The following is a 14,357-nucleotide window of genomic DNA, read 5'->3' on the forward strand; positions in this document are numbered from 1 at the left end:
AGGGATGGAGATGTGTTTGGGGGAAGGTATGGATTGGTGCAAGGAAGACAGGACAGGATCAGGACCCAGTGGGGAGGGGCAGTGTTGCAGGAGAGCAGGGCAGAGGCAAAAAGGCTACAACCACTAGAGCACACTTTCTTCCAGAATCTAGAATTTAACCCACTATCCCCAAGTCTCACTATTCCTCTGCTGTCAGCACATAGCTGTGAAACCCTGTGGCAAAAACATACCTTCATCCTCCAATGGGTGAGCCACCTAGAGGATAACAGATTACTACTGCTATCAGTTAACCCATTAACTAAAGTGGTAGAGATGTGTGCTACAGCTCTAAAGGTCGCAACCCTGCTGATGACCCATATAGGAACCAATATGGTTCCACATGATGGAATTTGTAAGTTCCTAACTTTTTACAATTGCAAACTGAAAAGACAAGACAAAAATTACTATGTTAAGCTTGGTTTCAGAGTAGCAGCCATGTTAGTCTGTATTCGCAAAAAGAAAAGGAGTACTTATGGCACCTTAGAGACTAACCAATTTATTTGAGCATAAGCTTTCGTGAGCTATATGCATCTGATGAAGTGAGCTATAGCTCACGAAAGCTTATGCTCAAATAAACTGGTTAGTCTCTAAGGTGCCACAAGTACTCCTTTTCTTTTTATGTTAAGGTTGCAAAGTCAAGCTCTCAAAGTGAGGAAATACCAGAATTAAGGTTGCCTGTGCAACCTCAGTTTGCCCCCCGTGTGCGTACGCATTGTGATACACTCTGTAATTGGATGATTACATACTTCTATGCTTCAGCCAATAGCTTGGCCAACTGAAATAAGACATCCTGAAATAAACAAAAACTTCTTAGGGGGTGCAAGAGTTTGCCCTTCCTTGTCTCCAAAACAGGCTCTGGATCAGAGAGAGTTTAAAATGGGATTCACTCCTGCAGAGCAAAGCCAGGCAATAATGCTTTGTAAAGAGAGAACCATGTTATTGCCAAGCTGCGACATGACTGGCTACACCTAAGTCCCTTTACAACAACAGAGAATGGATCACTTGATGATTACCTGCATAGGCGCCAACTTCCCCGCTTTTCCCTGGGTGCTCGACGCCCCCACTCTGTCTCTGGCCCCACTCCGTCTCTGCCCCCACTCCACCCCTTCCATGCGGCCCACCCCATACACCGCCTCTTCCCACCCCACCCCCTTTCCAACACCTTCCCCAAAGTCCCCACCCCCTCCCTGCCCCTAATCCAACTCCTTCCCCAAACCTCCGCCCTGGCCCCACCTCTTCCCCGCCTCCTCACCTGAGCACACCACATTCCCGCTCCTCCCCCTCCCTCCCAGCATGCCTCCAAACAGGTTTGGCGGCAGCTGGGGGAAGCGCTGGGAGGTAGGCAGAGGAGCCGGGATGCGGTGTGCTTGGGGGGAGGAAGGGGAGAGGAGGTAGGGGAAGGGGAGCTTAGCTGCCACTGGGTGCAGAGTACCACTAATTTTTCCCTGTGGGTGCTCCAGCCCTGGAACACCAACAGAGTCGGCGCCTATGATTACCTGTTCTGTTCATTCCCTCTGGGGCACCTGGCATTGGCCACTTCAGAAGACAGGATACTGGGCTAGATGGACCTTTGGTCTGACCCAGTATGGCTGTTCTTATATTCCCAACCCAAAAGTGCTCAACACTCTATTTTCACATAGCAGTGTTAAAATACCACTAAATATAAAAAGTATTCCTACTCCAGAGGAAAAAAAGAAAGCTAATGAGCAGAATTACAGACAGGAAAAGGTGAAGCATTCAAAGCAAGTGAAAATATGAACTAGACTGGAAAAGACTTGAAGAAATCATGAAGGGGGAAGGTAGGCTAGAAGAGGATGATAATTACAGCTGCACAAATAATTAATATGTTTTGGTTTGATGGCCAACCACCCTCACACACCCCAAAAAAAACCAAGACTTGGTTTGTTTAGAACCAAAACTCATTTTCTTCTGTTTTTCTTGCCAAAATGAAAAATCAAAAAAATTTTGTTAAGGTTTTCAAAACAAAATGTTGAAATGGTTTGTTTTGAAGATGTACAACCTTCTTTTGACGTTTTTGAAAAAAAAATCCTCGTTTTCTCTTTAGCTGAAATGCTTTACCAAATCTGCAAATAAGCTTCGGTCACCCTGAAACTGCATTTTCCGGCAAATTTACTATTCACCAAAAAAAATTCACCCAGCTCTACTGAGGAACACTTGACACATTTAGCAAAAGGTCAATTCCACTAGCCTAGATCTGTAATAGGAATATTGTGACAGCAAACACACCTGCACAAACTAGTCAAAAAATAATTCCTTGGGGCTATAGTCAAGGGGACCTATACACAGACTTCTTCCAGCATCATGTTTGGTTATACTTAATATGAAGGATGATACTGAGTTTCCAAAATCAAGAGCAGGTCAGAAGGGAGACTGAAAAAACTCAAAACCTTGGCTCTGTCCCTCACCCAACGTCAATACCATTGATACAATATAAAACGGGATAGGCCCACTTGAGACCAGGAGGAAGAGATTAACTGTATAGTAATCATTGAACATGTATAACTATACAGTCAGAAAAAAAAATATTGTTTGTCAAAAGTGATACATCTGGATTTCCAAAACCAAGTTTTAAATTTAAATTTTGTTTATAGAAAGACTTCCACTTTCTTGAGCCATCATATATACTTTTCAGGATTGTCACTTTTTGCTCCTCCCTTTACACAAAACCTGCAGCTTGAACAGTGCGAGAGATAAAACGCTAAGTGTTTTATGCAGCAATTTATCAACCCTCACGGGCACAACCACTGTAAGAAAAAACAATCTTTCATGCTGACAGCCTGAAACCCAGCTATGTTTTTCTGATAAGACAGAGTCTCATAAAGAGAAACAGTTTTACTGTGATCAATAGACTGATCCCATTAGTATTTTAGGAGGAAGGAGAAGCTTTAAAAATGCATTTGCACAAAAATACAAAGAAAAAAAAAAGTCGTAAGATAAAGGAAAACAACTACGGTGAATCTTCCTGTAATACACAAAAGTTTTCTTTAATAGCATAAGCTGGGATATGAACATATTGTATTCCCTGTAGATGGAAAACAATCTATTTGCAAGGCTGGTTGAGAGTATAAAAGAACAGAACTGGGAAAGCAACTTTTCTGGCTCAAGATAAATAAATGGTAACCAGGACCATCTGGAGTTGGGCAAAAGGGGCAGTTTGCTCCTGCCCCCCAAAATGCCAAAGCGGTCTCTAGGCCAAATTTGAGCCAGAGGCATTGTGACCTGACACTCACGTTTAGCCCAGATCCCACCATTGCAACCACTGGCTGCCTTGGGACCTGGTGCAATAAAATCTGCCAGGCCAAGAGCCCGGATACAGAAGTAGAGTTGGGGATACCGCTCCCACCAGCAGTGGGGCTGGAGCTCAGGGAAAAACAGGACCAAGAGCAGCCTCTGGCCACACACAAGGCAAAGACCCACAATCCCAGCAGGGTGGGCAGCATCCCCACAGGCTTGGGTCCTCTCTGACCCCACCCACCCACCCTGGTCCCCCATCCCAGCAGGGAGAGAAGAGACTCCACAGGCCTGGGCCTACTCTGTGCCCCTCAGACTCCTCCCCTCTTCTTAAACTCTTTCATCTACATGGTAATTTTTTTTTTTAAGGGTGAGGGGCCCTCAGTTTCAGATTTTGTCCCAGGTTCCCAAAACCTCTGTGTGGCCCTGATGGTGACTCCAGTTAAGATCCATCATATTTTTGCTTCTAGCAAGATGCTTGATTGGAGGCTGGGGGGAAATGTGCTTGCATATGTGATGGTTATGTCCAGGAATTAAATGTTTTGAGGAGGAAAACCTGAAATTATTAGAGAGATTCATCTTATGACAAAATGCCTATTTCCTAGAGATCCCCTGACTTGCTTACTTAATGAGCCAATAAAAAAAATCTGCATTTTAAAGATAACATTTTATTAATTGCATAATGACAGGTTTCAGAGTAGCAGCCGTGTTAGTCTGTATTCGCAAAAAGAAAAGGAGTACTGGTGGCACCTTAGAGACTAACCAATTTATTTGAGCATAAGCTTTCGTGAGCTACAGTACTCCTTTTCATTTTATTACTTATTATTATTATTATTACCAGCTAAACTCTATTGCACATTACTGAACATGTGTGACCTGCCCCTCCTCCTAACATACTGTGGTACAGTAAAATATGGACTGTCCTTGTAATAGAAAAGTTTTCACACCACTTATGTACACAAGAGATGCACCAAAGAGAGCACAGATATTGACAAATTTGGTCTCCCTTTCTATCATACTCAGAGGAGGAGGGCTCCCCAGTCAGCAAGCCAAAATCATTAGCCAGGTTCTTGGAACATTAACCTGAGACTTCATAAGTAATGTTAACTTTTTATTGTAACTTTGCCCTAATAAAAAGTTAAAAAAATAAACAAATGGTCACAGCATACTGATGAAATTTACTTTTTGACCAGCCTCAGACAGATGCAAATTTTACTGAAAAACTCACTAACTATACCAGTCAAAAAGAAAAGGAGTACTTGTGGCACCTTAGAGACTAACCAATTTATTTGAGCATGAGCTTTCGTGAGCTACAGTTCACTTCATCGGATGCATGCCGTGGAAACTTCATGCCGGCATGCATCCGATGTTTCCACGGCATGCATCCGATGAAGTGAACTGTAGCTCACGAAAGCTCATGCTCAAATAAATTGGTTAGTCTCTAAGGTGCCACAAGTACTCCTTTTCTTTTTGCGAATACAGACTAACACGGCTGTTACTCTTATACCAGTCAAAGTGTGAGGGAAGTGAAAAAAAGTAATATGACACAAATGTTATCCATTTTCTTCTATACAGTCGGTGTTACTGACAGAATGTCTCGTCATTACCATACCTAAAAATGCAATTCCCCCAAAAATGTATCCTTGGAATACCAAAAACTTTACAATTAAAGGAAGCATGAATAAGCTCAAACCAAGATGTTCATTTTTTGGAAACCTAACTATGGAAAGCATTTATCTCGTCTTAATTCCCATTTTATATCAAGTTAAGGTGGAGATCCTTAAATAGCACAAAGACTCAATAGTGATGTACATAAACTCTAAGCCTCACTGATCGATGCTTTCACTATATAAGTATTTGTACATTTAATGAATTTTAAGACCAGAAGTCCAACCTCCACTAGCCACAGAATTTTACCCCACAATTTCTGCATCGATTCTAGACCAACAACCCACTTTTGAACTACAGCATGTCTTTTAGAAAGACACCCAGCCTTGATTTAAGAACTCCAAATGATGGAGAATTTACACGCCTATAAGAAATCTGTTCTACTCGTTAATTACACTCACCATTTAAAAAAATCTTATTTCCAGTTTCAACTGCTGAATTCAAACAGTGAATTGAGAAAGGCAGTTGTTGAAGCAAATTGAAGCAGGCGGAGCGCATGATACAAAGAAGAGGGACAGCTATAGGGGTATGCTGCTTGCTCCCCAAGCTTTTAGCAGAGGGGTGGCTACCCCAATTCCACACACACACACACACCCCACACTAGCTAACTCGCACAGCTCAGTCCCAGTCTGCACCAGGCTCCGTTTTAAAATCTAGGCTTGATTCTCTGATCAGGGTCTTCAGTGGCTGGGCCAAAGTCCTTGCCCAGAACACGCAGGCACCACCCCGGGCATCACGTGCACAGCACCATGGTGTCAAGAGGACAAGGACCACAGACCAGCAACTGCCTTTTCACTCATGTCCACCACCAGAGCCGAGCGGGCTCAGCCAGATCAGGGAAGGGCACAAAGCCCATGCTGCAGTAGGGCACAGCCAATACCTACCTCCACAGCCTCCCCTGCCTGGCTCAGCAGCAGGGTCAAGGCCAGCCCCAACCCGTGCCTGCTCTGATCCTGCACCGGCCAACCCCCATCCCACGCCAGCCCGGACCCCCCTCCCCCAGCCAAACCCCACCCCGGCCCCACTCTGAGCCCAGCCCAGCCCAATCCCACCCCAGCCCTACTCCAGTCCCAGCCCCCTTCCCCAGTCAACCTTCTCCTCCACCCCATGCCATCCCCGCTCTGGCCATGGCCCCCTCCCTGGCCAACCTTCGCATGACAGCCCTGCTCCAACCCAGGCAGCCCCTTCCCACAAGCCAGCACCACTCTGGCTTCCTCCCTGGCCAACCCCCCACCCCGTAATAGCCCCCTCCCTGGACAACCCCCTCACCAGCCCCACGCCAGCCACGCTCGCACCCCGCCACTGGCGCTGGACTAATGTGTACAGCAAGGGATGCTGAGAGCCACTGGACTAAACTGTAAACCCTGCATCTGACAGAAACCCTGCACCCCCACGCCCTTAGTCCCAGCTCCGACCCGGCCCCGCGCCCGGCCAGCTCCGACCCCGCGCCCCCTCCCCTGCCAACGCCCCCAGCTCCGACCCCGGCCGCCCGCACTCACAGTGGCACCAGCCCAGGTGGCAGCACCAGTGCAGGCGGAAGCAGCGGCCGTGGCTGTGGGTGGCGCAGAGCGGGCGCCCGGCGCAGGGCTGGAAGTCGGGTCTCCCCGCGCAGCTGCGGGCCAGCGCCTGAGCCTCGTCCCGCTTCTCGCTCTTCCCGGCCGCCGCCCCGCTCATGGCGCCGCCGAGCCGGGCTGAGCCGAGCCGCCAGCGGGGAGCGTCCCCCGCGCCACAGGGCAGCGAGCGCCGCGGGCAGGGCCCGGCCAGCCCGCCCGGCTCCGCCCAGCGCCCGCCCCGCTGCGCGGGGGCCCGACCAGCAGGCACCTCCCCCGGCCGGCCGGCCGGCCAGTGCGGGGCGGGGCTGCGGCGCTCTGGAGCCCGCGCAGGGGCCGTAGGCTGCAGGTCTCCGGCCCTATCCCGGGGGCTCCAGCGCCCCCCGACCCTGGTCAAGGCTGGGCAGCCTCTGATCCCGCGCCAAAGCAACCCTGCTCCCACTCCCAACACAGCAGTTCCCCCACAGCTGGGTTGCCTGGTCAGCCCCCCTCCCCACAGCTTGCCCAGACTCTGCCTCCGCCTCCCCCCGCATCCCTGTCGTCCCCCCCCACACACACAGCTGCCACTCTGCCACTCCCCGCCACAGCGGCTTTCCCCCCATATACACAGCTGGGAGCCACTGCCCCCCATCCCCTATCAAGTCACTAATGTGTGTTAAGCTGAGAGCCGGGCGGCCAGGATGTGCCCTGTGCGGGGCTCGGATGATCCGCATCCCTTTGTCCCTCTGGCAAGGATACTCCATTGCTGAGTCAGGGGCGGTTTGCTATGTAACCAGCTGCTGAGTGGCCTATCCCTGGCCCCACGCACCCCCTACCCCCCACACCTCCTTGTACAACTGAACAGCATCCCTCCCTCCCCCCACGCACACACCTCTGTGCACCTCCCCACTGCAGAGACACTGCTCCTGCTCCCTAGCAGCCCCCTTTCCTCCAACAAATTCATAATCAGAATGATCTGCTGGGATGACAAGACAGCAGTGCTGGCAATGTGTACAAAAACCCAGGCAACTGAGGTCTCTCGCAGAGGTAATTCAGCATCTGCCCAGAGTAGGTCATCACAGCAATGTTTGGGGGTTTAGTCCCTTGTAGACATTTGCCATTAATATGTCTGATTTGGTGGCAAATTATATGACACTATTTCTCCTCTCACCTTATTTTTCCCTAGAATGAGAGCTTTTTTCATTCACTTCAGAGCCAAGTGTTATTTATTATTTTTATGTATTTGTTTCTGGTAACTTGAGAAAATATCACTGGCACACTACTTCATCTTGTGGACACTGGAGTAGAAAATGTCTTTCCATTTCAGTTTCTTCTCTTATGGTGGTTACACAGTCATTCCTCTTTGGGTTTGCATTGTGCTTTGTGGTTCTCAGTTTGTGATCACTGATTCTGTATTTGGGAACAGTCCACCTTGTTTTCCTGATCTCACTGCAGTGAGTTGCTTGAGAGTTGTATGTAGGGATCTATTAAAAGTCTGCCTTTTTTCTCATCTGTTCTTCCCTTCCACGATTTGTATAGAGGTTTTGGGTTTTGTCTGATGTTTTCAGTATTCAGTTTGGGGCAAGCTTGTTTCCCTAGACCCCACTTCTCAGTGCTGTAGTGATGTTGATGCCTAGAAACAGCATATCTTCCCTTAGTTGTCATTTTTGGTTGTGAAGCACTTTATTTATTAAAAACCCACAACGGGCCCATGTCAGCTGACTGTCTCATGGGAACCCTCCTTTTCCCACCCCCACCATCCCAGAGCTCAGGCTCCAGTCCAAGGGCAAACATCTACACTGCAATTAAACAGGCCCTTAGCCCAGCAGTTCTCAACAAGGGGTCTGCAGCCCCCTGGGGGTCCATGAGCCCTTTCAAGGGGGCCATGGAGCCCCACAGCTGAAACCCAGTGCCCCGAGCCTCAGCGCTGTAGCCAAGAACAGCGTAGGGTAAAGCTGGTGGCCCTCCCACTCCAGCTGGAATTGGTGCAGGGTTGAAGCCGGCAGCCCTTCCCCCCCACAGTTGGGAGCAGCGTGGGGCTGAAGCTGGCAGGCCTCCCACCAGCTGGGAGCGGCGCAGGCTGAAGCTGGCAGTGCCCCCCCAGCCAGGAGCGACGTGGGGCTGAAGCTGGCAAACCTCCCCCCCAAGCCAGGGGCAGCGGGGGGCTGAAGCTGGGAGCCTGAAGTTGGGAGCCCCAGCGTTCCCCCCGCTGAAGCTGGGAGCCCCCCCCCCATACACAGCCCCTAAATACCTGCTTCCTGCACCCTGAGCTACTCCCCTGCCCACACACAACCCCTAGCTATCCCCTCTTGCACCCTGAGTGGTTTTCAAACTTGAACTGAGTCCCCGCTTTGAGTTATATTTTTTGGTTGCATCCCCCCACAGCCTAGACAGGCTGAGTGGCCTACTGAGTGAGTCAGAGGGTGGAGGTGGTGTTCTCTCCCTGGAACCTGTGTGCGGAGCTGGCTCAAGCCCCACCAGCCCTTGCGCCCCCACAAAGAGAAGTAAATCTATGCCTATGCCCTAGGGTCTGCCACCTCTGGCCCGGAGCCCTGCACTTTCCCCTCTCCCACCAGGCCCTGGCATTTTTATAGCATGTTGAGGAGGAGTCTCAGCAAGAAAAGGTTGAGAACCCCTGCCTTAGCCCAAGCCCCATGAGCCCGGGCCAGCTCAGACGGGCCAGCTGAGGGTATATATTGCAGTGTAGATGTGTTATGGAAAGAGTATATTATGCTTTAGTTCATATAGTAGTGGAAATTTAATATGTGGTGGTGTTAATTAGTTCTAGTTCTGCTCTTACAGCCATTGCTGGGTGAGTTCTGGTCTGTAAACACATTTGTTTGCAGAATGGTAGGGTTAGGGTCGTCAGTGCTGATTTCTTCTGATAAGTGCAATTAACTGTTAAGATTTGGCCCCAGACTTTGCACCTAAGTGGCAGAATTATACTAGTGAATAGTTTTGTAGTAGAGTAATTGGATTTTATTTATCCAGATTTTATTTTCAAATAGTTTAAGACGTCCTTGCCTTTCCTCTTCTAATGTTTTCATAGCTAGCTTGAAATTTTTTGTGATATTTATTATCAGGGCTAGGTATATAACACTTCAGTATCTCTGCTTCCAAAATAACATTTTAATTTGGGCTGGGGTTTTCTTGTTTTGTTTAATTATGATTTCATTCTTTCGTAGGATGACCTCTAGAGCCTATGTCTTGTAGTGTGCTTCTGGTGGGAATAAACTCCTTTATAGACAGTTTTGCATTGACAAGAGTATAATCAAGTCATCAGCATATTTTTGAGTTGTTAGTCAGAATCCTGGGTCTGAGGACTGCTCCAGTAAAATGGACTATTGATAGAGCTGATCAAACAGTTTATTTGGTCAATTTAGCCTTTTATTCTGTTCATGAATTGTCTGCAAACATAATTTTTATTAGATGTTCAGAATCATTTGATGAATAGCTTTCACTAATATATTTGAGTTTATAGATTGTTCAAATTGTCCCCAGCAAATATTCAGTTGATTATTAAACACCCAGACAAAAACTATTTTAACTCTGTCTTAAGGCGAGACTATATATCAATAACTTAAGGGCAAAAATGTTACTGGGATACAGCAGTTATCGCAAAATGAAGCATTATAAACCCAGGAAACATAGAATTATGGTTACACTTAAAAGAAATGCAAACATGTTAAGGTCTGGAAGTTGCACAGTTTTGTGGCTCTTTCCTGCACCCTCTTCAATTTTTCAACATACTTTTTAACATATGGACCCCAGACCTGGATGCAGTATTCCCATATCAGTCTCACCAATGCCGTACACAGAGGTAAAATCACCTCCCTAGTCCTACTCACTACTGTTCTCTTTCTACATCCATGGACTGCATTAGCACTTTTTGTCACAGCATGGCACTAGAAACTCAAATCGTTTGACCACTGTAATCCATAGATCCTTTTTGAAGTCTCTGCTTTCCAGGGTGCAGTCCCCCATTCTGTAGGCATGGCCAGAATTCCGTGTTCCTGTGTGTATAACTCTGTATTGGGCAATTAACATGCATTTTGTTTGAATGGGCCCAGGTTACCAAGCGATCCAAATCGCTCTGTAAGACTTCCCTGTCCTTTTTGTTATTTACCAGTATATCTGTATCAATCTAGATATTATATAAATTTTGTATTTTCTTTTCTCTCTAGAATATATGTTTAATATTTCTGCCAATACCCATGTACAGCTCTATTTATTTAGCAGGATGTTTTTCCCTTTGGAGAGACACCCTTGAAACAGTGATATATACACTGTAGTGTCTTGCAAGCAGTGGCTCAGAAAAATAAGGGACAGAATTGTATTAACTGCATATTTTTATTTCTTGTTTAACTCTGTTTTATGCAGAAACACTATTTTCTCATATGTATTTTTCATGTGATACATCCGTAGACTGTCAAAACAAGTTAAAATATGACTTTCTCAGAGTATTGCTTGTAGTTCTAAGCTCTTTAAGTTTGCAAAGGAATTTTGTACAGAATATTTGCTTGTTCATTAATGACCTGAAAGTTCTTAATATTCCAACCACAAATTTTCTTTAAGGTGAAGTTAAAGTTTGCTTCTCCCTTGAAAAGTGATGGTAAAAATGGCATTGTCTGGTTCCATATTCATGTGTTGAACTGGTTTCCCTATTAAATTTGCTGAATTTGCAAGTACATTTTTTTTAAGGCTCCTCTGCTGAGCGGTGGCAGGCTGCAAGTTGGCTTGCCATTGGAGGAGAAATCACTGCCACAGTCTGTGTATTTTCTTAGTAAAAAGAAAAGGAGTACTTGTGGCACCTTAGAGACTAACCAATTTATTTGAGCATAAGCTTTCGTGCATACTGTGGAGTATGCATCCAATGAAGTGAGCTGTAGCTCACGAAAGCTTATGCTCAAATAAATTGGTTAGTCTCTAAGGTGCCACAAGTACTCCTTTTCTTTTTGCGAATACAGACTAACACGGCTGTTACTCTGAAACCTGTCATTATTTTCTTAGTGTAACTTGTTTTTGCACTATATACCCCAGTCCTTGAACGGAGTTGGTCAAACAACACCCAGACAAATCCCTCTTTCTGAAATCTCAGCCAAAACACCAATGCCCAGTTCCCAGGGAGCAACAATGCCCCAAAACTCTGTACAAATCAAAGAGATTAAGGCAAAGAGCAACCTAGCACACTACTTTCAACAGTTCCCCAAAAAGAAACTACCCGACAAAACTAACAACAATGCAGCCTGTCTTCAAAGACTGAACAGGGCTCCCATTCTAAGAGAAAAACTTGTAACCATCTGGTGACTAAAACTCAGTGGCGGATGCAGCCTCCCATTTCAATGGGTGCATTCCTGCTCTGCGGGCATCACCTCTTGCTCATCGCCACTAAATGCCCGCAACAGCACCTTCTGCCCGCACACTGCAACCCTAATCCTGACCTGGTGAGGATGGGAGGCCCTGTGGGGGAGGCTGGAGAGTGATCCTGCCCTGCACTCTCCCCGCAGCAGCAGCTTCAACCCCTGCACCAGGTTGCATCACCCAGAGTGGGGAACTGGGCCCCAACCCTGTGAGACAGGAGCCCCTGTTGCAGGGTTTCTGTGGATGAAGCTGCCCTTGCTCCCACCATAACATATTAACTGACATCCCCATAAACTCACCCTATCTGGTCAGATTTCTGTCAATATCTGGAAGAAAATATAAAATCATTGCAGATAGTTTTCAAGTGACACAAAGATTGGTAGCAAGTGACAAATAACAATCAAGACAGGTCAGAGTGATCTGGATTGCTTGGTAGTCTGCGCTCAACTAAACAGCTTGCATTTTAAAAGGCAGGTTAGAACGTTGTGCATACTTACAGGATGGGGAATTGTATCCTAGAAAGCAGAGACTTTGTGGAAGAGTCTTAGGGGTTATTGTGGATTACTAACCAAACAAACAAACTACCAAGAGATGTGGTGGATTCTCCATGACTGGTGTATTTAAATCAAGATTGGATGTTTCTCTAAAAGATACACTCAGCAAGTACACGGCTCTATTTGGTGGGCTCAGTGTAAGAACTTTTCATGGCCTTGTTATGTAGAAGGTAAGACTAGAGGGTAAGAATGGTCCTTTTGGGTCTGCATTGACTCGCATGCACGTGTACACACACGCTGAAATTGAGGGTGTGTGCATGAGAAGAAGGGGAGGGAAAGTGCAGAACCAGTAATGTACGTGACACCTCTGTTCCTCAGGCACAATGGAGCTCTCCATAGCAAGGCTAGAAATTTTCGGGAGAGGATTGCAGGGTATCTCCATGATGTTCCATTGAGATCTCTCAGGAGGAGTCAAGGGACATCTCTGCTACACAACACACTGCTCCGCATGGCCCCCTCTGCATAACTCCAGAGGGGAATGAGGAGCAGATAGCAATTCTACCTCTCTTGGTTGTACCACTCTATCTTCTAAATAAATGAAAAGTTGAAAGCTGTGTCCTGCTAATTTGGGGGTGCCATCCCTGTAATGGAAAATTTATTTAGAGATTTATCTGAGGATCCTTCCTCTGCATCAGGCTCACCCGTGCTTGACTACCAGCACTGACTGGACTATGCTGGAGTCAAAAACAGGTCCTGGCTAACTGCGCAGCTGGATCCCCTGGTCACCTGTCCCCCATACTCCTCCTCCTCACTGTTCAGAGCAGGGGCCTGTGACTTGGGCTCCTTGGAGATATCCACAGCGGCGTGCGGGCTGCTGGTGGTGTCTCCTCCAAGTCTGGCATGCAGTCTTTGTAAAAGAGGCAGGTCTGTGGCTCTGCACCAGATTGACTGTCGGTCTCCCTGGCCTTCTGGTATGCCTGCTACAATTTCTTGGCTTTCACACAGCACTGCTGCAGGTCCTTGGTGTAACCCTTCCACTGCATCCTCCAAGCAATCCGCTCGTAGATGTTGATATTTTTACGGCTGGTTCGAAGCTGTTCCTGCACAGCCTCTTCTCCCCACCGGCTCAGGATACCCAGTTTCTCCCGTCTACTCCAAGCAGGAGTGTGTCTGGAACATGTAGCCAGCACGGTCAGCTATGCACAACAATGGAGAGCAGATAGAGGTTTTACTCACCAAGCTGGACAACCAGGAAAAGGCCTTTCAAAAATTTGTGGAGGTTTTAAAGGTGGGGGGAGGTGGGCTTTGGTCTACATAACTTCTGGGCAGCAGAGCTCACAGTTGTGACCAGAGCAGTCAGTATCAGGTACTGAGGGACAGCTGCTGGAGGACTGTTAGTGCAGAGATACGTAATGCAATGTCTACACTTGCGCTGCGTCAACCTCTGTACGTCAACCATGGCTCAATGCCACATGAGGAGGTGGTGTTACTATGACCATGTAATGGGGCACTTACATCAATGGGAGATAAATTTAAGTGTAGACACATGCACAATTAGGTCAATACAAGGCGGCTTACATTGACCTAATTTTGTAATACAGACCAATCCTAAGAAACTCCACAAACCTCAGCACCTTCCACTTCAGGTGCAGGACACTCATCTTCAGCCTGCCTTTTGCTAGTTCACAGGGCACACAAAATAAAATGTAATTAAATTTAAAAAATCCTTACAGTCTCTTCCATGTGAGGACAGGAAGAAAGAACCACACAGATGGCAGATGCTAGTTATATCTCTCAACGTATTGCTGGTAGTGTTCAGACCATGGTGATGGGTGTGGCACAGGAATCCAAATAAAATAAAATTGGAGCTGCGGAATGCTCAGGACTTTTGAAAATGTCCAAGGAGTCTATCTTTACATGTTTCAGAGTAGCAGCCGTGTTAGTCTGTATTCGCAAAAAGAAAAGGAGGACTTGTGGCACCTTAGAGACTAACCAAAAGTGAGCTGTAGCTCAC

At 47.1% G+C, this 14,357-nt stretch overlaps 1 protein-coding gene across 2 annotated transcripts in view; it reads right to left on the reverse strand.

Moving 5' to 3' along the window:
* The window catches only part of C9H3orf70 (chromosome 9 C3orf70 homolog), a 61,192-nt gene extending 54,448 nt beyond the window's left edge, over nt 1-6,744 (reverse strand). Inside the window, exon 1 of one of the 2 annotated variants that reach the window (XM_078854192.1) lies at nt 6,459-6,540. Coding sequence is in view for 1 of the 2 variants with exons in the window: in XM_073360268.2 (XP_073216369.2) it covers nt 6,459-6,633 (175 nt within the window). In the remaining variant the exon portion in view is untranslated. Of the gene's footprint in view, nt 1-6,458 lie in introns of both variants that reach the window. The other variant, XM_073360268.2, reaches the window with a different exon arrangement.
* Between the last annotated feature and the right edge of the window lie 7,613 nt (nt 6,745-14,357).

This window comes from Lepidochelys kempii, chromosome 9 (assembly GCF_965140285.1).
Source record: "Lepidochelys kempii isolate rLepKem1 chromosome 9, rLepKem1.hap1, whole genome shotgun sequence".
Taxonomy (NCBI): Eukaryota; Metazoa; Chordata; order Testudines; family Cheloniidae; genus Lepidochelys; species Lepidochelys kempii.